The sequence below is a fragment of the Hyla sarda genome, chromosome 3, assembly GCF_029499605.1.
Source record: "Hyla sarda isolate aHylSar1 chromosome 3, aHylSar1.hap1, whole genome shotgun sequence".
In the NCBI taxonomy this organism is placed as follows: Eukaryota; Metazoa; Chordata; class Amphibia; order Anura; family Hylidae; genus Hyla; species Hyla sarda.
The window spans coordinates 232,435,949-232,463,575 of record NC_079191.1 but is presented as its reverse complement, the minus strand read 5'-3'; the positions used below and the strand labels follow the sequence as shown (position 1 = coordinate 232,463,575).

The 27,627-nt window shown below is 41.1% G+C and overlaps 1 protein-coding gene and 1 long non-coding RNA gene across 6 annotated transcripts in view; one reads left to right on the top strand and one right to left on the bottom strand.

Annotated features, from left to right (window-relative positions):
• Positions 1-27,627, bottom strand: part of LIN28B (lin-28 homolog B) — a 101,184-nt gene that overhangs the window by 33,580 nt on the left and 39,977 nt on the right. For 4 of the 5 annotated variants that reach the window (XM_056566207.1, XM_056566208.1, XM_056566206.1 and 1 more), the window contains one exon: positions 5,216-5,400. In XM_056566207.1, the coding sequence (XP_056422182.1) occupies positions 5,216-5,400 (185 nt within the window). Of the gene's footprint in view, positions 1-1,087; positions 1,219-5,215; positions 5,401-27,627 lie in introns of those variants that run through there. The other variant, XR_008891295.1, reaches the window with a different exon arrangement.
• Positions 1,180-27,627, top strand: LOC130362157 (uncharacterized). The gene is made up of 3 exons (XR_008891296.1): positions 1,180-1,296; positions 14,046-14,113; positions 27,451-27,627. It is a non-coding gene; the product is annotated as an uncharacterized LOC130362157 (long non-coding RNA).

Below are 27,627 nucleotides of genomic sequence, written 5' to 3'. Positions count from 1 at the left end.
GATCGGTGCTATGTCCTATGCATAGCACTGAACAGTATGAGCAATCAAATGATTGCTATAGATAGTCCCCTATGGGGAAATAAAAAGTGTAAAAAAAAAAAAATAAAAGTTAAATAAAAACTATTTTACCCCCAAAAAGCATATTTTTAAAAAAAAATAAACATATTTGGTATCGCCGCGTGTGTAAATGTCAGAACTATCAAAATATAATGTTAATGATCCAGTACGGTGAATGGCGTAAACATAAAAAATAAATTCCAAAAATGCGGCTTTTTTTGTCACATTTTATTAAAAAATAAAAATAAAAAAATTATCTAAAAGTTTTATATATGCAAATGGAGTATCGATAAAAGTACAGATGACGGCGCAAAAAAAGAGCCCTCATACCGCCCTATATATGGAAAAATGAAAAAGTTATAGGTGGTCAAAATAGGGCGCATTTAGATTACTGATTTTGTACAAAAAGTTTTAGATTTTTTTTAAGCGGTACAAAAATATAAAAGTATCTAGCCATGGGTATCATTTTAATCGTATTGACCCACAGAATAAAGAACACATGTCAGTTTTATCGAAAAGTGTACAGTGTGAAAACAAAACCCTCCAAAATGTGCAAAATTGTAGTTTTCATTGAAATTTCCTCCCCTTTTATGGTAAAATGAGGTTTCATTACAAAGTACAATTGGTCACGCAAAAAACAAGCCCTGTAGATGGAACTATAAAAGAGTTATGGATTTTTGAAGGTGAGGAGGAAAAAACAAAAACGCTAAAATAAAATTGGCCTGGACCTTAAGGTGAAAATGGGCTTCATCCTTAAGGGGTTAAAAAAAAATGTCATTTTTTACCTTCCATACAAGTAGTTCTTTCTTTCATTACATAATAGCAATGGGGTGGTTACAGGGTGTCTAAGTAAAGCATAAAACCATGTCAGATATAAAAGGACTGCATAGCACTGCACACAAAAGGCAAAAATATGTAACAAACACAGATTTTTGTTTTCTGGCTCAATCAATTGGAGTAATATTCACTTAATACAAATGGGTAAAATATTTGCTGAATAAATACACAATACTCTGTCATAAGCTCTTACGGTAGGTTGGTGGCTGTGGTGTTCAGCATCTTGTTTATTTTCAATAGCATCCATTTTATGAGGGCCTTGTGATTACCTCAGTTACTAAGCAACAAGCACTGAGGACTGAAAAGCTCTACCTGACACTGTAGATCACGCAGGACCTGCATTTTCTGGTTGCCAAGCAACCTCTACATTATAAAATCTTTTGGAGATGCTGCACGAAAAATGTAAGTAGATAATATGTCTACCAGGAAGAGAAGAGAATACGTGAACAGGGCAATTTTTAGACCTATGATTTCTTTGGCTTTATAGTTTAAAGCTGACTAAACAGAAGGCTAAAAGTCCATCTGAAGTTTCAGGTTATAAATGCCAAAAATGTTGCATTGCCAACTAAAATGATAAACAAAAAATGCTTATTACACAAAGTTTGCAAAATTCCACAACAAATTCACTACAGGTGTTTAAAGCCACTTTACTAAATTTTAGGTTACCTAGTGCCATTAAGAGGAAACCTGACCCCAGTATCATCTACACTAACCTGCTGGTGAAGGGCAATAGTGCAGGGAAAGACTGATACCTTTTTTCCTATGTGGCCCCATAAAACACTGATTTAAATGTATTTAGTATGCTAAGGTTTGGACTTTTGGATGCCTCCCTGTGCTAGAGTTATGGCTAAAAATCCAAATATGCAGAAGAAGTGTGTTAACAGCCCCTTGGTGAACTCTTTTGCTTGACCCGGTGACAATGCCCCTTCATAAGCTTCAGCATTTAGCAGATACAGGGCAGGTCCTAGTCGGGCAGTCACTGCTGTAGTGTTTCATGTGGAGATCATGTCTGACCAGGACCTGCTAGATGCAGTACATGTGGGGACAATAAAATTTAACAGAGTCCGCTGATTATCATGTGACAAGAGTGGGCGGAGCAGCTCTAGAGTTACACATTTCTTGTATACAATGGAGATCATGTCCATGAATATTTATGAAGGTGACGTTGGACAAGGCCGAGACAACGTGCATCAAGGGGGTGGGAATGCCGCTAGTGCACCAGAACACTTTATTTGCATATTTGGATTTTTGGGCATAACTCAGAAGGGGGCAAATAGGAAAAAAAAAAGGTAAGCAGCCTTGGAATCAGCGTCACCCACACTATTGTCTGTACCAGCCGGGATTTCTAAAATTTCAAAATCTGATTTTTTTCAGGGACCAGTTCAATTTTGAATTGCATTTGAGGGTCTTTATGTTAGAAATCCCACATAATTGACCCCATTATGAAAATTGCACTCCTCAAAGTATTTAAAATGACATTTAGAAAGTTAGTTAACCCTTTAGGTGTTTCACAGGAATAACAGCAAAGTGGAGGAGAAAAATCTAAATCTAAATTTTTTTTACACTAACATGTTCTTGTAGCCCCATTTTTTTTTTCATGGCGAACCCCCCAATTTGTAACTCAATTTCTCTCGAGTAAGGAAATACCTCATATGTGGATGTAAAGTGATCTGCGGGTGCACTAGAGGGCTCAGAAGGGAAGGAGCCATGGGCTTTTAGAGAACAAATTTTGCTGAAATGGTTTTGGGGGCATGTCGCATTTAGGAAGCCCCCATGGTGCCAGAACAGGAAACCCCCCCCCCCCCTCATGGCACACCATTTGGGAAACTACACCCCTCACGGAACGCAACAAAGGGTATAGTGAGCCTTGATGTCCTACAGGTGATTGACTAACTTTCGTTAAAGTGGGACGTGAAAATGAAAAATGTTATTTTTTTTCACTAAAATGCTGGTGTTAACCCAAATTTTTTATTTTCACAAGTAGTAATAAGAGAAAATGCCCCCCCATAAAGAGCAAATTTTCCTGAAATGGTTTTTGAGGAGCATGTCGCCTTTAGGAACCCTCCATAGTAAAAAAAATGTTTGGAAAACTACACCCCTTAAAGAACATAAGGGAAGCAGTGATCATTTACACCCTACTGGCGTTTGACAGATTTTTGCAACAGTGGGCTGTGCATATGAAAAATGAAATTTCTCGGACCACTGTTCCAAAAATCTGTCAGACACCTGTGGGGTGTAAATCCATACCGAACCTCTTACTACATTCCGTGAGGGGGGTAGTTTCCAAAATGCGGCCACATTTTGCTTTTATGTCAAAACTACTGTAACTATCAGCCATTCCAATGCAAATCACCAATTTAGGCCTCAAATGTACATGGTGCCCTCTCACTCCTGAGCCATGTTGTACGCCTGCAGAGCACTTTAAGTCCACATATGGGGTATTTCTGTACTCCGGATAAATTGTGCTACAAATTTTGGGGGTCTTTTTCTCCTTTTACCTCTATTGAAAATGAAAAGTATGGGGCAAAACCAGCGTGTAAATGTTTTTATTTTTTTTACATGCTGGTGAAGCCCCCAAATTTTCTTTTTCATAAGGGGTGAGAGGAGAAAAAAATAAAAATAAAATTGGCAGCACAATTTTTCCTGAGTAAGGAAATACCCCATATGTGGCACTAAACTGTTGCCTTGAAATAAGACAGGGCTCCGAAGTGAGAGAGCGGCATGTGCATTTGAGGCCTAAATTAGGGATTTGCATAGGGACAGACCCGGATGCAAGCATGGCGCTTGCCTCCTCCACCAAAAATACCCTAAGGCAGTGTCTCCCAAATAGGGTGCCTCCAGCTGTTGCAAAACTTCCAGCATGCCTGGACAGTCAATAACTTTCCGGCAATGCTGGGAGTTGTTTTGCAACAGCTGGAGGCTCCATTTAGGAAACAGCAAGACATTGTACCAAGCACAAGTACTTTTATTTCAAAGGTAATCTGACACCAGGGTGACGCGGTTTCTGGCGCTGCTTACCGTGCTGATATGTGGGTCCTTGTTGTGTACAATGGAGGCGGCTGCTGTAGTATGAGCCAAGATTTCTCTTCTCCATTGGACAGAACAGGGAATTTGATTTGGCGTCGAGACCGATGTCTCCGGAGCGATTGCGCTGATGTTCACATGGTGAGCAGCGGTAAAAACCGGGTCACCTGCACTACCTACCTATAAATTCAAGTTAGTGCAGGTGACTCTGCAGTAAGATTGCCTTCAATAGCAGGTAGTAGCCCCTTGTAGGTAGTATAGATAGTTGCAGACATTAGTAGCAGCGTCATGTAAACAGCACCCCCTTGTAAACAGCAGGCTCCCCCCCTTGTAGACAGTGCACCCTTGTAAACCGCAGCCCCCCCCCCTTGTAGACAGTGCCCCCTTGTAAACCGCAGCCCCCCCCTTGTAGACAGAGCCCCCTTGTAAACAGCAAGCCCCCCCCCCCCCTTGTAGACAGTGCCCCCTTGTAAACCGCAGCCCCCCCCCCTGTAGACAGTGCCCCCTTGTAAACCGCAGCCCCCCCCCTTGTAGACAGTGCCCCCTTGTAACCAGCAGGCCCCCCTTGTAGACAGTGCCCCCTTGTAAACAGCAGGCCCCTCCTTGAAAACAGGTCCCGCTTGTAGAAAGTGCCCCCTTGTAAACAGTGCACCCCTTCTAGACAGCGCCCCCACGGTAGTTGCTCACCTGCGGTTGCCGCTCTGCTGCCCCGTTCTCCAGTATCATGGCGTCCTAAGGAGGATCATGTGACATATACGTCACTCTGCTTCCTCCGTAGCGTTACACTGGGAGCAGTGGAGGAGGTGGAGTGACGTGTGTTTCACATGATCCTCCATAGGATGCCATGATGCGGACGGAAGAACGGGGATTCGGACAGCAGAACGGGGCAGCGGAGCAGGGTATTTGACAGCTGCACTGCAGCAGGTATCGGCCTTTGTGCACATTCACTCTGGCTGGGGTTTATAGCGAGTTTCCCGATTGGAGTTCGAGCTGCAGCGGGATAATTTGCCCCAGCTCAAACTTTGCCCCACCCCCTTATGTGAGGGTAGGGTTTTTTGGCTGAAGTTCCACGCACGTCTGTGTACATCTCCTGATCGGGATACTCTTGGTCTGCAAAGATTTTAAACATCCTGACAACCGTCCGGAAGGCAGGAGCAGAAAATTGTTAGTGCAGGGGACTGGATACAAGGATGCTAGTGCCATTGTTGCTTTTCCTCTTCCACAAGGTTAAAGTAGGAAGACTTGGCAACGCCGGGTATGACATTTCTCAGTTATGAAATAAAGAAAATCCTCATACCTATCGCCTTTTGGTTTTCGTTTCTGAATCATTTTACCCTTGGGTCTTCTTTCACTTCCTATGCAGGGATTCCCTCCTGGGCCAGTTACCCGTAATGACTCAAGACCTTTAGAAGATTTCTTAAATGTAAATTCAACTGGCTCTCCTTCTTTAAGACTTCTAAAACCTTCCATGTAAAGTTTGCTCTGCAAAAAAATTAATAATAAATATTATTTCTCACATTCATATTGCATTAGCTTAGCAAAAGTAAAAAAAATGAAGCTTCTTTAATCACTAAGCCGAAAATAAAGCTGACATTTTCTGTTGTGCACAAATCACTTTGCAGCAGACTCCTACTTATCACAGCTGGGAATATAGTGACACATGACACTAGTAGATAGATAAGAGAATAGAATAGATTTACAGTTCAGCTTTCCTCTCCCTGTGACACTACCTCTGCAAAGGTCACAGAGCATGCCCAGAAACCTTTTCTTGTAAATGGGACAGCTTCTGTCTATTGTTGCCCATTTTCACAGCACTTGCTGTAAAGAATATCTCTAAATGCTATTAAAAACAGCTCATGCAAAATGGCTGTCGGTATAATGATATACAAATAAAGTGAGAAAACCTACAATCAGAAAATAGAAACAGATAAAAAAAAGAAAAAGAAAAAAAACAGCATGTTTCAGTATCTGGCTCTAAGCAGCAGGAACAAAAAGACTGGAAACACTACTGAAATGGTCACTTATTTCACACAACTGCCTTTAAGTTGATAGCATCACGGCTGGCTCTGCCTATAAGAAAATAAGGCATCCGCCTAGGGCGCCCTCTTGAGGGTGGCACTGCTTTGCCCCCTGCAAGAAACGTAGCCAGTCAGCATCTGAACCACCCGCTCAAAGCCAGCACCACTCCCACCGATGCCCCCTACACCCTGTACCATAATAATTAGCATTCTTTAGCCTGTCAGAGGAGCATTGCACTTCTTCTTTATGAAGCACACAGGTGTGATTCCCCCGCGTCAGGTTTGTCCAGCATCCTAACAGCGCACACCAAATAACACCCCCCCCCCCCCCCTCAGTACCATAATAATTAGCATTCTACAGTCTGCAAGAGGAGTGTAGGCTCCTATCTGAGATCTGTCCAGCATCCTGACGGCGCTTGCATTGCATCACGTCCGTCTCTTTGCCATCCCCCCTCCCGATGTGTCACCTCAATAGTATGGAGATTACATGAGGAGGGGGTTGGTTATAGTGTGTCACCCCAATAGAAGGGTGATTACATGGGGAGGGGGTTTGTTACAGTGTGTTACATAAGTAGTAAGGTGGGGCGTTTCACAATGGACGGGGTCAAGGGGGTGGCAATATTAGCTTTCGCTTAGGGTAGAAAAAGATCCTTGCATCAGCCCTGGATAGCCTGTGTGATTCTTAACATATTTGTAACTCCCTTCATTTAACAAAAAGGACTCTATATGCCAGAAAGAAAAACTAAAAAGTAATGTCCACTAGGTGCCTTATGTCTTTGCAATCTGCTATTCATTGCCTGTTAGGGAAAATCCATCTTTAGCATCAGAAAGCAAAAGATGGAATGCAGGAAGTTGGGAGGGGTTTAGCTAGTACAATGTGCAGGAGAGGGGGTAAAGCAAGCCAGGGCTGTGTAACTGCAATCTAAGCCTGTATCCATCCTCTATAGGATCTACAGTGTAAATTAAGGCTTTCTTCCAAATTTAGCAGCAGTTAAAGGGGTATTCCAGGAAATTATTATTTTTTATTTGACTATGCTACAGGGGCTGTAAAGTTAGTGTTGTTCATAATATAGTGTCTGTACCTGTGTGTGATGGTTTTCTCACAATTTTTATGTGATTTTCCCCCCAATATTTATTTTTAACAACATACAAAATTACTGCTGTCTCAGATTTTTCCCAGGTTGCAATGCGGCCGAGACCTGACTCACTAGTCAGCTGATGACAGGGAGCCTGTCTACTTCAATGGGTGGAGCGATCGCTTGGTGGGAGATCAATCTGCAACTATTGCAACAGCTGTAGGCACCCTGATTGAAAACCACAGGTCTTTTGAATGGATGCAGCTCATTTATGTTTCAATGGGTGGGGTGGGTGAGGTGTTGGAGGGAGGAAAATGGAATTATGGGATTTGTAGGCAAAAAAAAACTCAAAAAGGAAATACCAGTTCACAAAAAGCTAGGCACAGTTACCGCACTACACAGTTACCGCACTACACCAACAGAACTCATAGGACTTATGCCTAATGATCCAAATGGCCCATCTAGCAACCGGATATTGATTGTTCAACCTAATCTCAATTCTTATCTTGGAAAACCATGTTACAGGGGTACTCCGGTGGAAAACAAAAAAAGTTTTCATATCAATTGACTGCAGAAAGTTAGACATATTTGTAAATTACTTCTATTACAAAATCTTAATCTTTTCAGTACTTATCAGCTGCTGTATACTACAGATGAAGTGGAGTTCTCTTCTGTCTGACCATAGTGCTCTTTGCTGACACCTCTGTCTGTGTCAGGAACTGTTCAGAGTAGAAGCAAATCCCCATAGCAAACCTCTCCTGCTTCGGATAGTTAGTTCCTGACATGGAAAGAGGCGTCAGCAGAGAGCACTGTAGTCATACTGAAAAGAACTGCAGAACTTTCTATGGAGCATGCAGCAGCTGATAAGTACTGGAAGGATTATGATTTTTTAAGTAATTTACAAATCTGTTTAACTTTCTGGCACCACTTGATTTGAAAACAATAGTTTTCAACCGGAGTACCCCTTTAATGCACACAGTTGTAACATGCAAAAGATAAACATCTACTTCACTACAATAGTATGTACAAGAATATTTGGTAATGAAAATGCACCAGCAATGCAGTATATAGTAAACTAGGACTATCACTGTTTGCAGATCACTCAGCCTTAGCTTTTATGCCAAAAAAAAAAAATATTGGAAAATGATTATTAGGATTACTCAACACTGTATGACTCGCAATAATAATCACTTGAAAACATAACTATGTATATTGGCCCTCATTTACTACTGCAACCCCGACATGTTTTGTCAGGACGTGCACCATATTCTGGAGCATTGCGCCAGAAAATTTTGTCTGCGCCAGAATTTGCGCCAGAAATTCTGTCTGCGCCAGAATTGGAAAAAAAAATAAATAAACTAACTCTCCATTTTGCTAGGAAAACCCGAAAAAGGGGCATGACCATTGGGGAAAGGGGCGTGGTCACAGAAAAGGGGCATGTCCCGACATTTTCAATAAAAAAAAACAACATATTTACTAAGGCTTTCAAAGAAAATGTGGTGGATTTCAACTGAGGAAAACCAGACAGATCAGAGCATGTGTAAAAAAAAAAAAGGAAAATGTAGGGAAAGTGGAAAATGTAGGGAAACTTTAGTAAATACTGTGGAAAATATATTGTACGGAATTAAAACCCACAAAGAAACCTACACAACACTCTTAGTAAATAAGGGCCATTATGTACATTCTCACAACTGAAATGTGCCCAGGGAGGAAACTGACATGTTTCGTCATGCTTGGTGCACTTTACCTGTTGCTTTTGCTGAATAAAACACCAATGTTATTTATTTGGAAAACTATGCTCGGATTTGGACTCTTGGACCTGGGTCCTTATTCTGAAGTCTTCTTTGAAATCATGCTTCCCTGTGCTTGGGCAAATGCATTTACACATATCATTTGAATACAATAATGATCTCTGACCACCTAAACCTGTTAATGACTTGTAATTTGTTTAAAAAGTCACAATATATAACTTGTGTAAGAGCAACCCAATAAAAAAAAATTTCGCCTTCATTGCGCACAGCACCGCAGTAGCAATAGATGAGGAAACAGGCATAACTTTGAAACCACTCCCCCAATTAAAGTAAGTGACAACAGTTTTTAACCCCTTAACGACATAGGACATAAATGTACATCCTGGAGCCCTGGTACTGGCAGTACCAGTAATGGCGGACATCAGCCATCGCGCTGATGTCCGCCATTAACCCTTCAGATGTCGTGAACAATACAGATACATCTGTGGCAATGCGGGCGTTAAAATGAATAATCGGATCGCCCGCGGCGTGGTCTCAGGGATCCGATCATCCAAAATGGCGGACGGAGGTCCCCTCACCCACCTATGTCCGTCTCCTGAGGTCTTCTGCCCTGGTCTGAGATCGAGCAGACCAGAGCAGAAGATCGCTGATAACACTGATCAGTGCTAAGCCCTATGCACAGCACTGAACAGTATTAGCAATCAAATGATTGCTATTAATAGTCCCCTATAGCGACATAAAAAGTGTAAGGGCAAGATTAATAAAAATTTAAATCGTCCCTTTTCCCCCCCATTTTACCCCCAAAAAGCGTTAAAATAAAAAATGATAAACATTCGGTATCGCCGCGTGCGTAAATATCCAAACTATCAAAATATAATGATCCCGTATGGTGAACGGTGGTTTGACACATTATATTCCAAAAAAAAAAAAAAAACTATTATATTAAATACATGCAAACATGGTACCGATAAAACTACAGATCATGGCGAAAAAAATTAGCTCTCGTATACGAAAAAAATTAGAAAGTTAGAGGTGGTCAAAATAGAGCAATTTTAAACATACCTTTTTTTGTAAAAAAAAACAAAAAAAAAATTTTTTTTTAAAAGCAGGACAATAGAAAAGTATGTAATCATGGGAATTCTTTTAATCGTATTGACCCACAGAATAAAGAAAACATGTCATTTTTAACCGTAAATTGTAAAGTGTAAGAACAAAACCCTCCAAAATCTGCAAAACTGCTGTTTTTATTTACATTTTTCCCCACAAATAATATTTTTTAGTTTTTTTGTTTTTCCATACATTTTATGGCAAAATAAAAGGTGTAATTACAAAGTACAATTGGTCCCGCAAAATATAAGCCCTCATATGGGTCTGTGGAAATATAAAAAAATAGAGTACTGGAATATATTACCACTTTAAAAGAGGTTTCCTGGCCCTTTTTATCTTGTACATGACTGCTGGGGCCAGTGATTTGCTGAAGTCCTGTCCTGGACATTATTATGCTAAGAAAGGCCACTGTTATTAAGAAATCCTATTGCCATGAAGTGGTTTACTTGGTCTGCAACAATGTTTAGGTATGTGATACATGTCAAAGTAGCATCCACAAATATTAGGACCCAATGATTCCCTGCTGAATACTTCTCAGAGCATTTTCCTATAGTATATCATGGTGCCATATCTGACCACTGTCACTTTAAGCATTAATAACTCTGGGATGCTTTTACTTTACATTCTCATTCAGAGACAGTTTTTTCGTGACATATTCTACTTCATGCTAGTGGTAAAATTTAGTTGATACTTCCATCACTTCACTTCCATCACAATTTGATAAAAAATTTGAATTTTTTTTAATTTTTTTTAATCTTTGAAACTCTCTACTTATAAGGAAAATGGACATCCCAAATAAATTATATATTGATTCACATATAAAATATGTCTACTTTATGTTTGCATCATAAAGTTGAAGTGTTTTTACTTTTGGAAGACATCAGAGGGCTTCAAAGTTCAGCAACAATTTTCCAATTTCTCAATTTCAGTTTTCAAAATCTGAGTTTTTCAGGGACCAGTTCTGTTTTGAAGGGCCTTCATATTAGAAATAACCCATAAGTAAACCCATTATAAAAACTGCACCCCTCAAAGTATTCAAAATGACATTCAGTAAGTGTGTTAACCCTTTAGGTGTTTCACAGGAATAGCAGCAAATTGAAGGAGAAAATTCTAAATCTTCATTTTTTACACTTGCATGTTCTTGTAGACCCAGTTTTTGAATTTTTACATAAAAGGAGAGAAATCACGCTAAAATTTGTAACCTAATTTCTCTCGAGTAAGCAAATACCTCATATGTGGATGTCAAGTGCTCTGTGGTGCACTAGAGGGCTCAGAAGGGAAGGAGCGACAATGAGATTTTGGAGAGTGAGTTTTTCTGAAGTGGTTTTTGGGGGGCCTGTCACATTTAGGAAGGTGCCAGAACAGCAAAAAAAGAAACAAAAAACAAAAACAAAAAAACACGGCATACTATTTTGGAAACTACAACCCTTAAGGAACATAATAAGGGGTACAGTGAGCCTTCACACCCCACAGGTGTTTGACAACTTTTCGTTAAAGTTGGATGTGTAAATGGGAAAAAAAAAAAATTTCACTAAAATGATGGTTTTTCCCCCAAATAATTTTTTTTTACCAGTGGTAATAGGAGAAAATGCCCCCCCCCCCCCCCCCCAAAAAAACTAAAAATAAATTTGCAACCCATTGTGGGGACATCAAGTGCTCAGCTGGTGCACTACAATGCGAAGAGAAGGAGCGCCATTGTGCTTTTGGAGACAGAATTTGGTTGGAATAGAAGTCGGGGGCCTTGTGCGTTTACAAAGCCCCAGTGGTGCCAAAACAGTGGACCCCCCACTTGTGACCCCATTTTGGAAACAATACTCCTCCCAGAATTTTATAAGGGGTGCAGTGAGCATTTACACCCGACTGGCGTTTGACAGGTATTTGGAACAGTGGGCTGAGCAAAAATCTGTACCAAAAATCTGTCAGACACCAGTGGGTCGTAAATGCTCAATGCACCCCTTATAACATTCCGTGAGGGGTGTAGTTTCCAAAATGGGGTCACATTTGGGGGGGGGTCCATTGTTCTGGCACTATGGGGGCTTTGTAAACACATGTGGCCAAAAGCCCAATGGCGCTCCTTCTCTTCTGAGCATTGTAGTGAGTCAGCAGAGCACTTTACATCCACATATGGGGTATGTTCTTACTCAGAAGAAATGGGGTTACAAATTTTGGGGAGGCTTTTTCCCTCCTATTTTCCCTTGTGAAAATTAAGAATTTAGGGTAACACTAGCATTTTAGTAAAAAAAACGTCCAAAAATTCGTCAAATACCTGTGGGGTGTTAAGGCTCACTATACCCCTTGTTACGTTCCGTAAGGGGTGTAGTTTCCAAAATGGGGTCACATGTGGGTATTTATTTTTTTGCATTTATGTCAAAACCACTGTAAAATTAGCCACCCCTGTGCAAATCACCAATTTAGGCCTCAAATGTACATAGTGTGCTCTCACTCCAGAGCCTTGTTATGCGTCCGCAGAGCATTTTATGCCCACATATGGTGTATTTCCGTACTCAGGTGAAATTGCGTTACAAATTTTACCTCTTGTGAAAATAAATTGAATGGGGCAACACAAGCCTGTTAGTGTAAAAAAGAAATTACAAAAATTTACACTAACAGGCTGGTGTAGACCCCAACTTTTCCTTTTCATAAGGGGTAAAAGGAGAAAAAGCCCCCCAAAATTTGTAATGCAATTACTCCAGAGTACGGAAATACCCCATTTGTGGCACTAAACTGTTTCCTTGAAATACGACAGGGCTTCAAAATGAGAGAGCACTATGTGCATTTGAGGACTATATTAGGGATTGCATAGGGGTATTCTACGCCAGCGATTTCCAAACAGGGTGCCTCCAGCTGTTGCTAAACTTCCAGCATGCCTGGACAGTCAGTGGCTGTCTGGAAATGCTGGGAGTTGTTGTTTTGCAACAGCTGGAGGCTCCGTTTTGGAAACACTGCCGTACGATACATTTTCATTGGGGGGGGGGGGGGACAGTGTTAGGGGGTGTATATGTAGTGTTTTACCCTTTATTTTGTGTTAGTGTAGTGTTTTTAGGGTACATTCACACAGGCGAGGGTTTATGGTGAGTTTGCGCCACGGCGGAAAATTTGCCGCAGCTCAAACTTGAAGCAGGAAACTCACTGTAAACCCGCCCATGTACCCTGTACATTCACATGTGGTGGCAAATCTCCAGCTGTTGCAAAACTACAACTCCCAACAAGCACTGACAGACCGTGCATGCTGGGAGTTGTACTTTTGCAACAGCTGGAGGCACACTGTTTGGAAAACCTACAGTTCGGTTCTGTTACCTAACTCAGTATTTTCCAACCAGTGTGCCTCCAGCTGTTGCAAAACTACAACTCCAAGCATGTACTGATTGCAAAAGGGCATGCTGGGAGATTTAGTTATGCAACAGCTGGAGGTACTCAACTACAGCTCCCAGCATGGCGAGAAAGCCATTTGCTGTTCGTACATGCTGGGAGTTGTAGTTTTGCAAGATTTAGAGGGCCACGGTTTAGAAACCACCGCCCAGTGATCTCCAAACTCCAGCCCCATGATCGTGATTCATCAGACCCGGAGCAATGTTCGCTCCGGAGGCTGATAATAGCGGGGTGCTGCATGAAAGATTGTGGGGGTCCCCAGCGATCAGGCATCTTATCCCCTATTTTTGGGATAGGGGATAAGATGTCTTAGGGCAGAAGTACCCCTTTATGTCTTTAGGGTATTTATTATGTGCAACAGGTGCAAAAAACATTGTGCATTTTGTATTCAAAACATGTTTCGTACCTTTAAAAAGGGTCTGTTCTCCCCACATTTTTCCCCTCCATTTAGGTAAACTTAAGTATCCTGTCAAAACAGGATGCTGAGGTATATTACTACACACTGCCAGCGTTAGACCAAATGAAAAGTAACAACATGATGTAAACTGTAAACATCAACTTATATTGCCTAAACATTAAATTTAAGTTTAAGTTCTTTGGCCAAAACTCTAGTCAGGTGACAATCACAAATAATTTAACCTCTTAATGACGCTGTCTGTTGGGGACAGAGCTCATTATGACCCTAAGGACGGGAGCATTTTTTTCAAATCTGACCTCTATCCCTTTATGCATTAGTAACTCTGGGATGCTTTTACTTATAAATTTGATTCCGAGATAGTTTTTTTGTGACATATTCTACTTTATAGAAATCCAAGCAATGAACAAGATTCAAGCTCACCCTCAGACCACTTCATGCAGGAGCAAAAGATAAAAGGTATCCACCACAGCTATTCGTGCAAAAGTAAAGTTCTCTATTAATAGTAAAAAGCCATAACAGGAGTGAAAGTTAGTGGTAAATTTTCGTCGATATTTGCATAATTTCTTGGTGAAAAGTTCCAAAATTTCAGGAAAAATTTAGCATTTTTTAGAACTTTGAAGCTCTCTGCTTGTAAGGAAAAGGGACATGTCAAATAAATTACATATTGATTCACATATACAATATGTCTACTTTATGTTTGCATCATAATGTTGACATGTTTTTACTTTTTGAAGATATCAGAGGGCTTCAAAGTATAGCAGCAATTTTCAAATTTTTCCCGAAAATTTCAAAATCAATTTTTCAGGGACCAGTTTAGAAGTGAATTTGAGGCTCTTTATGTTGGAAATTCCCTATGATGGACCACATTATAAAAACTGCACCACTCAAAATATTCAAAATGACATTCAAAAAGTTTGTTAACCTTTTAGGTGTTTCACCGGAATAGCAGCAAAATGGAGGAGAAAAATCTAAATCTCCATTTTTTACACTAACATGTGTAGCCCCATTATTTTCATTTTTACAAGGGGTAAACGGTAAAAAGGCCCCCAAAACTTGTAATTCATTTTCTCTCGAGTAAGTAAATACCTCATATGTGGATGTAAAGTGCTCTGTGGGTGCACTAGAGGGCTCAGAATGGAAGGAGCGACAATGGCATTTTGGAGAGCGAATTTTGCTGAAATGGTTGTTGGGGGCATGTCGCATTTAGGAAGCCCCCCCATGGTGCCAGAACAGAAAAAAAAAAAAACACATGGCATGATATTTTGGAAACTATACCCCTCAAGGAAGGTAACAAGGGGCAAAGTGAGTCTTAACACCCCACATAACTTTCGTTAAAGTGACACATAAAAAAAAGAAAATATGTGGATGTAAAGTGCTCTGAGGGCGCACTACAATGCTCCGAAGAGAAGGAGCGCCATTGGGCTTTTGGAGAGAAAATTTGGTAGGAATGGAATTCGGGGGGCCATGAGCATTTATAAAGCCCCCGTGGTGCCAGAACAGTGGAACCCCCCCCCCCCCCGACATGTGACCCCATTTTGGAAACTACATCCTCACGGAATGTAATAAGGGGTGCAGTGAGCATTTACACCCCACTGGCGTTTGACAGATCTTTGGAACAGTGGGCTGTGCAAATGAAAAATAAAATTTTTCATTTTCACGGACCACTGTTCCAAAAATCTGTCAGACACCTGTGGGGTGTAAATGCTTACTAACCCGCTTGTTACAATCCGTGAGGGTGTAGTTTCCAAAATGGGGTCTCATGTGGGGGGGGGGGGGAGTCGACTGTTCTGGCACCATGGGGGCTTTGTAAACGCACATGGCCTTCAATTCCAGCCTAATTCTTTCTCAGAAAGCCCAATGGCACTCCTTTTCTGAGCCCTGTAGTGCGTCAGCAGAGCACTTTGCATCCACATATGGGGTATTTCCATACTCAGAAGAAATGGGGTTACAAATTTTGGGAGGCTTTTTTCCTATTGCCCCTTGTGAAAATGAAAAAATTTGGGGTAACACCAGCATTTCAGGGGGAGAATTTTTTTTTTTAATTTTCACGTCCAACTTTAAAGAAAATTTGTCAAAGACCTGTGGGGTGTTAAGGCTCACTATACCCCTTGTTATGTTCCGTGAGGGGTGTAGTTTTCAAAACAGGGTCACATGTAGGTGATTTTATAATTGTATTTTTTTTGCATTCATGTCAGAACTGCTGACTCCTGTGCAAGTCACAAATTTAGGCCTCAAATGTACATAACGCTCTCACTCCTGAGCCATGTTGTGCATCTGCAGAGCATTTTACACTCGCATATGGGGTATTTCCGTACTCAGGAGAAATTGCGTTTTAAGGGTCGATTTTTCCTTTTACCTCTTGTGAAAATAATAATAAGTATGGGGCAACACCAGCATGTTAGTGTAAAGTTTTTAACTTTAGTAGGAGTATATGTAGTGTTTTACTTTTTATTTTGTGTTGGTGTAGAGTAGTGTTTTTAGGGTACATTCACACAGGCGGGGGTTCACAGTGAGTTTTCCATTGGGTGTTTGAGCTGCTGCGAAAAATTTACTACAAAACTACAACTCCCAGAATGCACTGACAGACCATACATGCTGGGAGTTTTAGTTTTGCAACAGCTGTAGGCACACTGGTGGGGAACCACTGAGTTAGGAAACAGACTCTAGCTCAGTGATTCCAACCCATGTGCCTCCAGCTGTTTCAAAACTACAACTCCCAGCATATATAAGGTCTGACATTCTGGGAGTTGTAGTTTTGCAACAGCTGGAAGCACAAGGGTTGGAATCACTGAGTTAGGAAACAGACTCTAGCTCAGTGTTTCCCAACCAGTGTGCCTACAGCTGTTGCAAAACTACAACTCCCAGCATGCACTGACCGCCATAAGGCATATTAGGAGTTGTCTCTGACAGCTCCGATCACTGTTATTTTCGGGGTGATGGGGGTCACCCGACTGGCCCAGAGTTACCGGCGATTTGCAGCGCTCGCACACATTGGGGGGATATCAGCAGTCATCCCGATCCGATCCTCTGTCCTTAAGTACCCTACGTCCCCAACAGGTTAAAGCGGTACTCTGGTGGAAAGCTTTTTTTTTTTCTTCTTTAAATGAACTGATGCCAGAAAGGTAAACAGATTTGTAAATTACTTCTATTAAAAAATCTTTATCCTTCCAGTACTTATTAGCAGCTGTATGCTACAGAGGAAATTCTTTCCTTTTTGAATTTCTTTTTTGTCTTGTCCACAGTGCTCTCCGCCGACACCTCTGTCTGTGTCAAGAACTGTCCAGAGTAGTATAGGTTTGCTATGAGGATTTTCTCCTGCTCTGGACAGTTCCTGATACGGGCATCAGATGTCAGCAGAGAGCACTGTGGACAAGACAAAAAAGAAATTCAAAAAGAAAAGAATTTCCTCTGAAGCATACAGCTGCTAAAGAGTACTGTAAGGATAAATATTTTTTAATAGAATTCTTTTTAAACCTGACATGTGTCTCTTTAACCCCTTAAAGGACCAAGTCGATTTTGATCCTAAGGACCAGGCAAATTTATTTTAGCATTTTCGTTTTTTCCTCCTCGTCTTCAAAAAATCGTAACTCTTTTAGATGTTCATCCACAGACTAGTATGAGGGCTTGTTTTTTTGCGCGACCAGTTGTCCTTTGTAATGACATCACAAATTTTACCAAAAAAATATATGGCGCAACCAAAAAATACTATTTGTGTGGGGAAATTAAGAAGAAAACCGCTATTTAGCAAATGCTGGAAGGTTTCGTTTTCACATTGTACAATTTATGGTAAAAATGACATGTGTTCTTTATTCTGTGGGTCAATATGATTAAAATGATACCCATGATTATATACTTTTCTATTATTGTTGCACTTTAAAAAGTGTGATTTTTTTTACATTTTTTTACCAAATTGGTATGTTTAAAATCCTTCTATTTTGATGACCTATAATTTTTTCATTTTACCGTATAAGCGGCAGTATGAGGGCTCATTTTTTTGCGCCATGATCTGTACTTTTTATTGATACCACATTTGTGTATATAAAACGTTTACATTTTTTTTTTATATTTTTACATTTTACATTTTTATTGGGGGAGGTGATTTTTCACATTTTTTTACTTTCATCTTTACACTTTAATAGTCCCCATAGGGACTATCTATAGCAATCACTTGATTGCTAATACTGTTCAGTGCTATGCATAGGACATAGCACTGATCAGTATTATCGGTGATCTTCTGGAGACCCCGGGAGACAGCCGGAGACAACCGGAGCCAGGTGAGGGGACCTCCGGCAGCCATGCTGGATGATTGGATCGCCGGGGCAGCGCTGCAGGTGATCTGATTATCCATTCAAAGTACCGCACTGCCGCAGATACTGTGATCTGTATTGATCACGGCATCTGAGGGGTTAATGGCTGACATCCGCGCGATCGCGGATGTCCACCATTACCGGCGGGTCCCTGGCTGCTAGCCAGGACCTGCTGCATTAAGTACCAGGTGCATTAAGTACCAGGGCACCATGACGTACATTAAAGGATAATTACTTTGGAATACTTTAACTTTTTTTTCCCCCCTGTGACATATTGTACTTTATACACCAAAAAGAAAAAAAGGTACCAGTGCAACAAATTATAATCCAACATGAATACATTTTATTAGAATGAATACAGATACAATTAAAATATTATACTTAAAATGAAAAATACAAAAGGACGCCCCCTGACAAAGCTCATACGCAAAACGTGCGATGGTTTAGGTGTATGGTATCTACTTGGGTACATTTCAGGTATATTGCAGAGGTTTAATTTCATCCGAGTTAGTCCTTTTGTCACTACGCACGTTCCGTAACTGTGTTATTCTTTGCTATTTTTTCTGTAAGCTGTTATTTATTTATTTATTTATTTACTTGGGTAGTGCAACAATATATTTTATTTCCACTGTATCACTTCATTTTTACGAGTACCTATTTGATACCTTCATCTTAAGTGCCTATATGATTCTGGTTTTTATAGTATTTTAAAAGTATCTGTTTTCATTCTAATAAAGTTTATTCATGTTGGATTATAATTTGTTGCACTGGTACCTTTTTCTTTTTGGTGTACCATATATACTCGAGTATAAGCCGACCCGAATATAAGCCGAGGCCCCTAATTTCACCCCAAAAACCCAGGAAAAGTTATTGACTCGACTATAAGCCTAGGGTGGGAAATACATCATCCCCCCATGTCATCATCCCCCAGTCGTCATCAACACCCCCCGTCATTAACACCCCTCCATCATCATCACCCGTCATCATCCACCCCTTCATCATCACCACCTGTCAATCCCTTCATCAGTGGTCTTCAACCTGCGGACCTCCAGATTTGCAAAACTAAAACTCCCAGCATCGGCTGTCCGGGCATGCTGGGAGTTGTAGTTTTGAAACATCTGGAGATCCGCAGGTTGAAGACCCCCCTTTAGTTTTCTACTCACCTCCCCTCGGTGGGAAGGAAGGATGAGCCGGTCCGGCCATCTTTGCTGCAGGGACCGTCCGGTGGGGAGGGTTAGTCTTTCCGGGCTGTCCATTTTCACCGGGAGGCCCTCTTCTTCACTCCGGGCCGGCCTAGTGACGTTGCCTTGACGACGACGCACCGGGACGTTCATGAACAGGGATGTCTGCTGCGCATGGACATCCCTGTGCGTCGTTGTCAAGGTCACGTCACTAGGCCGGGGCCGGCCTGGAGCGGAGAAGAGGGCCTCCCGGTGAAAATGGACAGGCTGGAACAACTAACCCTCCCCACCGGACGGTCCCTGCAGCATAGATGGCCTGTACCAGCTCGCCCTTCCTTCCCACCGAGGGGAGGTGAGTAGAAAACTAAAGGGGGGTCTGGATGATGACAAAAGCCCCGGATTGACAGGCATTCACTCGAGAGTTCACTCGAGTATAAGCCGGGGGGGCATTTTCAGAACGTAAATCGTGCTGAAAAACTCAGCTTATACTAGAGTATATACACATAGTCGTGCATATATGTGACATTAATATTGTACTTTATATTATATGTGGAAAAACCTCTAAATATTGTGAAAAATGTGAAAATTTCTGTCATTTAAAAATGTTATTTTATGGTGTTCACTGCCTGGTAAAAGGTGTACTATTATTCTTATTCTGTGGGTTGTTGCAATTATGGTGATATTCAATTCATTATAGTTTATGGGTTTTTTCTTTTACAAAATAAGATCCTTTTCCACCCCCAACCTTTTTTGTGTTGCCATGTTCCAAAAGCCATAACTCTTTGGGGAACAAGCTGTACTTTTTATTGGTTCCTATTTCGCAAATACATGCTACCTTTTAATCATTTTTTCATTCCACTTTTTTTTCACCAAAATTAACAATTAATTTCTACTTTATTTATTTATAAAAAAGTTTTTAGGCATTCACCGAGCAGGATAAATAACACTTTTCTTTAATAGTACAAGTTGTTCCGAACTCATGTAACTCACGTCGCAGTTTGCCTGTGACAGGGTAAAAGGAGAGAAATCACCCTAAAATTTTTAACCCAATTTCTCTCGAGTAAGGAAATATCTCATATGTGTGTGTCAAGTGCTTTGGGGGTGCACTAGAGGGCTCAGAACGGAAGGAGCGACAATGGAATTTTGGAGATTGAGCTTTTCTGAAATGGTTTTTGAGGGGCATGTCACATTTAGGAAGCCCTTATGGTATCAGAACAGGGAAGAAAAAAAAAAAAGCCCACATGGCATACTGTTTTGGAAACTACACCCCTCAAGGAACTTAACAAGGGGTCCAGTGAGCCATAAATTTGGTTGGAATAGAAGTTGGGGACCTTGTGCTTTTACAAAGCCCCCCGTGGTGCCAGAACAGTGGACCCCCCCCACACACACACACACTTTTCATTTTGACGGACCACTGTTCCAAAAATCTGTCAGACACCTGTGAGGCGTAAATGCTCACTGTACCCCTTATTACATTACGTGAGGGGTGTAGTTTCCAAAATGGGGTCACATGTGGGGGTGTCCATTGTTCTGGCACCATGGGGGCTTTGTAAATGCACATGGCCTTCAATTCCAGCCAAATTCTCTCTCCAAAAGCCCAATGGCGCTCCTTCTCTTTTGAGCATTGTAGTTTGCCCGCAGAGCACTTTACATCCACATATGGGGTATGTTCTTACTCAGGAGAAATTGCGTTAAAAATTTTTGGGTTGGTTTTTTCCTTTTACCTCTTAAAATAAAAAAGTATAGGGCAACACCAGCATGTTAGTGTAATTTTTTTTTACACTAACAAGCTGGTGTAGACCCCAACTTTTCCTTTCATAGGGGGTAAAAGAAGAAAAAGCCCCCCAAAATTTGTAACGGGGTATGGAAATACCCCTTATGTGGCACTAAACTGTTTCCTTAAAATACAACAGGGCTCCGAAGTGAGAGAGTGCCATGCCCTGTCTGGGAATGCTGGGGGTTGAAGTTTTGCAACATCTGGAGGGCTACAGTTTAGACACCACTGTATAGTGGTCTCCAAACTGTAGCCCTCCAGATGTTGCTAGGCAACAACTCACCGGCTTCTGTAGTTGCAGGATCGCCGCACCAGGGAGAGGATCGCCACCGGTAAGTGACCTCCACCGCCGCTGCCGGTCACACCACAGTTCCCCCGCTCTGCCCCGACTACCGTGAGTAGGTAGAACGGGGGGAACCGAACTTTAACCCCCCCCCCCCCCCCCCCCCGCGCGATCTGCTATTGGTCTATTGCTTATGACCGACCAATAGCAGGGATAGGAGGGCTGCCACCTCACTCCTATCCGTTCAGGGGGATCGTGGGTCGTCGGAGACCCGTATGACCCGAATTGCCGCAGATCGCTGGTCTGAATTGACCGGCGATTTGCAGTGATTGCCGACATGGGGGGGGGGTGTCAGCCTCCGGTGAGAGTGTTTTTTTTTGCACGGGGTGCCTGCTGAATGATTTCAGCAGGCATCCCGGTCCGATCCGTGCCCGGCTAGCGGCGGGGACTGAAATTCCACACATGTGTACAGGTACGCCCTGGGTCCCTAAGTGGTTAAAGTCGTGTGAGGGATAGGTTAGATATAGTGCATTTGGAAAGTTTTGCAGCCTTGTGCTAAGGTTTAACCCCTTAAGGCATCAGCCCATTTGGGACCTTAAGGACTCAGACAATTTTATTTTTAAGTTTTCGTTTTTTCCTCCTCGCCTTAAAAAACATCATAACTCTTTTATATTTTCATCCATAGACTAGTATGAGGGCTTGTTTTTTGTGCGACCAGTTGTCCGTTGTAATGCCATCACTCACTTTACCATAAAATGTATGGCGCAACCAAAAAAATACTATTTGTGTGGGGAAATTGAAAAGAAAAACGCAAGTGAAAATTTTTGGAAGGTTTTGTTTTCACGCCGTACAATTTACGGTAAAGATGACATGTGTTCTTTATTCTTTGGGTCAATACGATTAAAATGATAGCCATGATAACATACTTTATTACTGTTGCGCTGAAAAAATAAAAATCGCTAACTTTTTAACCAAATTAGTACGTTTAAAATCCCCCTATTTTGAAGACCTATAACTTTTTTATTTTTCCATATAAGCCGCGGGATGTGGGCTCATTTTTTGAGCCGCGATCTGTACTTTTTATTAATACCATTTTGGCTTATATAAAACTTTTAATACATTTTTTAGGGAATAAAATGTTATAAAAAAGCAGCAATTTTGGATTTTTTTTGTTTATGTTAACGTCATTCACCGTACGGTATCATTAACATTATATTTTAATAGTTTCGATATTTAATCAGGCGGCGATACCAAATATGTATATACTTTTTTTGTTTTTTATTTATTTATTTTTTACACTTTTTGCAGGTGAAATAGGGAAAATGGTACAATTTAGGTTTTTATTAGGGGAGTGGGTTTATTAAATTTTTTAAACTTTTTTTTACAAAAATCTATGGCAAACAGAAAAAAAAACACTGTGCGACAAAATTGAAGAAAAATGCCATTTTGTAATTTTGGGGGCTTCCGTTTCTACACAGTACATTTTTCGGTAAAAATGACACCTTCTCTTTATTCTGTAGGTCCATATGATTAAAATGATACCCTACTTATATAGGTTTGATTTTGCCGTACTTCTGGTGAAAAAAAAAATCACAACTACATGCACGAAAATGTATACGTTTAAAATTGTCCTCTTCTGACCCCTATAAAAAAAAAATTCCGTGTACGGGGTAATATAAGGGCTCATTTTTTTGCACAGTGATCTGAAATTTTTAGTGGTACCATTTTTGCATTGCTCAGACTTTTTGATCGCTTTTTATACATTTTTTCATGATATAAAAAGTGACCAAAAATATGCTATTTTGGAATTTTTTTTGCACGTACGCCATTGACCGTGCGGTTTAATTAAAGATATATTTTTTAAAATTCGGATATTTCCGCACGTGGCGATACCACGTTTATTTTTATTTTCACAGTTTTTTTAAATTGGAAAAGGGGGCGATTCAAACTTTTATTAGGGAAGGGGTTCAATGATCTTTATTAAAACTACTAAAAGAGGACAGTAGTGAAGAAGCATTAAAAAGCTATAGAGAAAAATATAAAATATGTAAAAAAAAAAAAAACAGATAAAAGTCGCAAAAATAGGGACAGCAAGACCCATTGCCAAAGAGAGTAAAACTAACTATATAAATAGCAAAAAGGTCTAAAATAAAAGCAAATATATTAAACAAATTCTTCTCCACTGTATTCACCGAGGAAAATGAAATGCCAGGTGAAATACAGCGAGATCAGGTAAACTCCCCTGTACAGGTCACCTGTCTAACCCAGGAAGAAGTACAGTGCCGCATACAAAAAATCTAAATGGATAAATCACCAGGTCCAGATGGCATTCACACTCGTGTTCTAAAGGAATTAATGGCAAATGTGGTGCCAATATTTAAAAAGGGGACAAAAAGGTGACCCTGGGAATTATAGACCTGTTAGAAAACCCTCAAACAATTTACATACAACAGAGGTTAAACTAAGGGATGCTATTTTGGAGTATCTTGATAAAAATAAATGTATGACTCCATATCAGCATGGCTTTATGAGGGATCGGTCATGTTAAACTAACCTGATCAGCTTTTATAAGGAGGTGAGCTCCAGACTGGACCAGGGGGAATCGCTGGATGTCGTATATCTGTGTGTGGTTATTAATGGTACTTATTCTGATTGGGTGACTGTTACTAGTGGGGTACCACAGGGGTAAGTCTTGGGTCCTGTCCAATTAATATATTCATTAATGACCTTGTAGAGGGGTTGAATAGTAAAGTAGCAATCTTTGCAGATGATACTAAACTCTGTAAAGCGGTAAACACTATAGAGGACAGTGTACTGTTTCAAATGGATTTGGATAGGTTGGAGGTTTGGGCTGGGAAGTGGCAGATGAGGTTCAACACTGATAAATGTAAGGTTATGCACATGGGGAGAAAAAAATCCAGGCTGGGATTATGTATAAAATAGGAGCACACTTGGGATGACTGACGTGGAAAAGGACTTGGGAGTCTTAGATAACAGTAAATTTATATAATTCTACTGCTGTACAAATCACTAGTCAGACCACACATAGAATACTGTATACAGTATTGGGCACCAGGGTACCAGAAAGATATAGTGGAGCTGGAGAGGGTTCAAAGATGGACAACCAGGGTAATACAGGGAATGGGAGGACTACAGTACCCAGAAAGATTATCAGAATTGGGGTTATTTAGTTTAGAAAAAAGAAGGCTTAGGGGAGACCTAATAACTATGTATAAATATATCAGGGGACCTTACAGAGATCTCTCCCATGATCTATTTATACCCAGGACTGTATCTATAACAAGGGGCATCCTCTATGTTTAGAGGAAAGAAAGTTTCTACACCAGACAGGGGTTCTTTACTGTAAGAGCAGTGAGACTGTAGAATTCTCTGCCAGAGGAGGTGGTCATTGTGAACTCTGTAAGAGAGAGTTCAAAAGGGGTCTGGATTCATTTTTTGAGAACATCATCACCGGTTATGTATACTAGATTTATAGGGACAGAACGTTTATCCAGGGATCTATTCTGATTGGCATATTTGGAGTTGGAAAGGAATGTTTACCTCTAGTATGAGTTTTTTTTTGCCTTCCTCTGGATCAACTCAGTAGGGACTCAGTTGGCAGCCTTTTTAGGTCTAATCAGAAATGTTTGCTTGGGTTCAAGTCAAGGCTCTGGCTGGGCCACTGAAGGACATTCACAGAGTTGTCCCTAAGCCACAACTGTGTTGTTATGGCTATTTTTTTTTAGGGTTAGTGTCTTGTTGGAAGATGAACCTTCCTCTTCGCCGAAGGTCCAGAGCCCTCTTGATCAGGTTTTCATTAAGACGGAACTTATGTCCATCTCAGTAAGCCCAGCGGAAAAAACTTGCAGCAACTGATGTCAAAATTGAGGATAAAAGTACATCAGTTGACTAGCATCCAACATTTAATCATCGTGCATGTCAGACAGGGGAATGCAGCAAGATGCGTTCCCTTGTCCAGAGTCCATGCAGCATGTTCCACCATCTGGCGTTGAACCTGAGACTCCAGATGAACATGAACTGTCCCATTCATATGAATGGGATCAGTTCAACATTCAGTTCCCTCTGGTGCTTTCTCTACAGTGCCAGAGGGAAACTATGCTGGATGACACACATATGTGTAGGAAGCCTAAGAAGATCTCTGTCCATTTAGCTTTCCTTCAATCCTGACCAGTCTCAGCAACTGAAAAACACTTCCAACAGCATTATGCTGCATCACCATACTTCACTGTAGGGCTAGGCAGTGCTTGGTTTATTCCAGACATTATGCTTAGAATTGAGGCCAGAAAGTTCAATCTTTGTTAATCTGACCAGGGAATCTTGTTTCTCATAGAGTCCTTTCAGCTTCTTTCTGGCCACTCCGACCATAAAGCCCAGATTGGTCGGGTGCTACAGTGAGTATTGACCTTCTGGAAGTTTTTCCTGTCTGCATACAAAAGTCCCCCTCCCTCGAATTACTTAGTTTGGTGGGATGGCCACCTTATGAAAGAGTCCTGGCTGTTCCAGAAATATGGAGGTCACTAAGCTTTTGGGAACTTTCAGACAGCGGAAATGTATTTGAACCCTTCTCCAGATCTGTGCCTCCACACTTTTACTTTGTCATTATAAAATTATTAAGTGCAGAATTTCAGCACAAGGCTGCAACATAACAAAATGTGAAAAAAGTGAATGGGTCTGAAAACTTTCCAAATGCCTTGTACATATAGACAATTAAAAGTACACAAGCTACTTTAGTCTTTATACAAAGTAACCCGAGTGTGTTCCCAAATATATAAGCTGTAAAATTTGAGACTACTGTACCTTAAAAACAATAACCATATCTTGTTTCCCTACTGTTCATATCCTGTAAGATCCATCACAAAAGTGTACAGCGCTATCAGGTGGCATTAAATTATTTAAGCAAGACCATTGGAATATTTTTTCCACTGGTCTCAAGTTTATCTACGAACAGTAACTTCAGCCAACATCCTCTACATGTTAGCAACATGATGAAACATAATAAACGTACCGTATATAAGCCAAGTTTTTCAGCACGATTTTTCGTGCTGAAAACACCCCCCTCAGCTTATACTCGAGTGAACTCTCCACCCTCAGTGGTCTTCAACCTGCGGACCTCCAGATGTTTCAAAACTACAACTCCCAGCATGCCTGGACAGCCGATGGCTGTTGTAATTTTGGAACATCAGGAGGTCCGCAGGTTGAAGACCACTGCGGCCTTCGTTATCATCCAGCTCCCCCCCCCCTTTTTGTTTTGTACTCACCTCCCCTAGGCGGGAAGTTAGGGTGAGCTGGTCCGGGCCATCTGTGCTGCAGGGACCGTCCGGTAGGGAGGGATAGTCGTTCCGGGCTGTCAATCTTCACCGGGGGACAGGGGGATGATGACAGGCGGTGATGATGAAGGGGGGGGATGATGACAGGCAGTGATGATGAAGGGGGGGTGTGGGATGATGACAGGGTAATGATGAAGGGGGGGTGTGGGATGATGACAGGGTAATGATGAAGGGGGGGTGTGGGATGATGACAGGGTAATGATGAAGGGGGGGTGTGGGATGATGACAGGGTAATGATGAAGGGGGGGTGTGGGATGATGACAGGGTAATGATAAAGGGGGGGGGATGATGACAGGGTAATGATGAAGGGGGGGATGATGACAGGGTAATGATGAAGGGGGGGATGATGACAGGGTAATGATGAAGGGGGGGGATGATGACAGGGTAATGATGAAGGGGGGGGATGATGACAGGGTAATGATGAAGGGGGGGGATGATGACAGGCGGTGATGATGAAGGGGGGGGGGATGATGTATTTCCCACCCTAGGCTTATAGTCGAGTCAATAACTTTTCCTGGGTTTTTGGGGTGAAATTAGGGGCCTCGGCTAATACTCGAGTATATACAGTATTTATTTTACATGATTGCTACATGCTACCATGACAAAGAATACCAACAGGAAAAATGTAAGAGGCTTACAATTTAATGAACCTGTTTTCACTGAGTATATACTAAATACTTTTAGTTTTATTTTTTCAATAAAAATGTACAAACATTACATTTTTCCTGCATTAGCCACACTATTATACTACTTAGTATATTATATGTAATTATATAATTACACTAAATAGCCACTTTATTAGAGACACCCATCCTGTAGTAAGTTGAACCCCCTTGGACTTCAGAACCAAAGCTCTTTGTGGTGGTTTAGATTTTACCGAGTGCTGACATTATTTTGCAGGAACAAAGCAGCAACTGTAAGAAGCTATCCTGTCTGCAGGAGGCAAAGTAGATAAAAAAGCACCATCATGCTCATGCTAGCTCGTCCCATTCTACTTCTACTCAGAGATCTACTTTAGGATTGAAAAGGGTTATTCAAAATTAAATATCCTGCTTGGGCTGTAAAAAAAATAGAAAC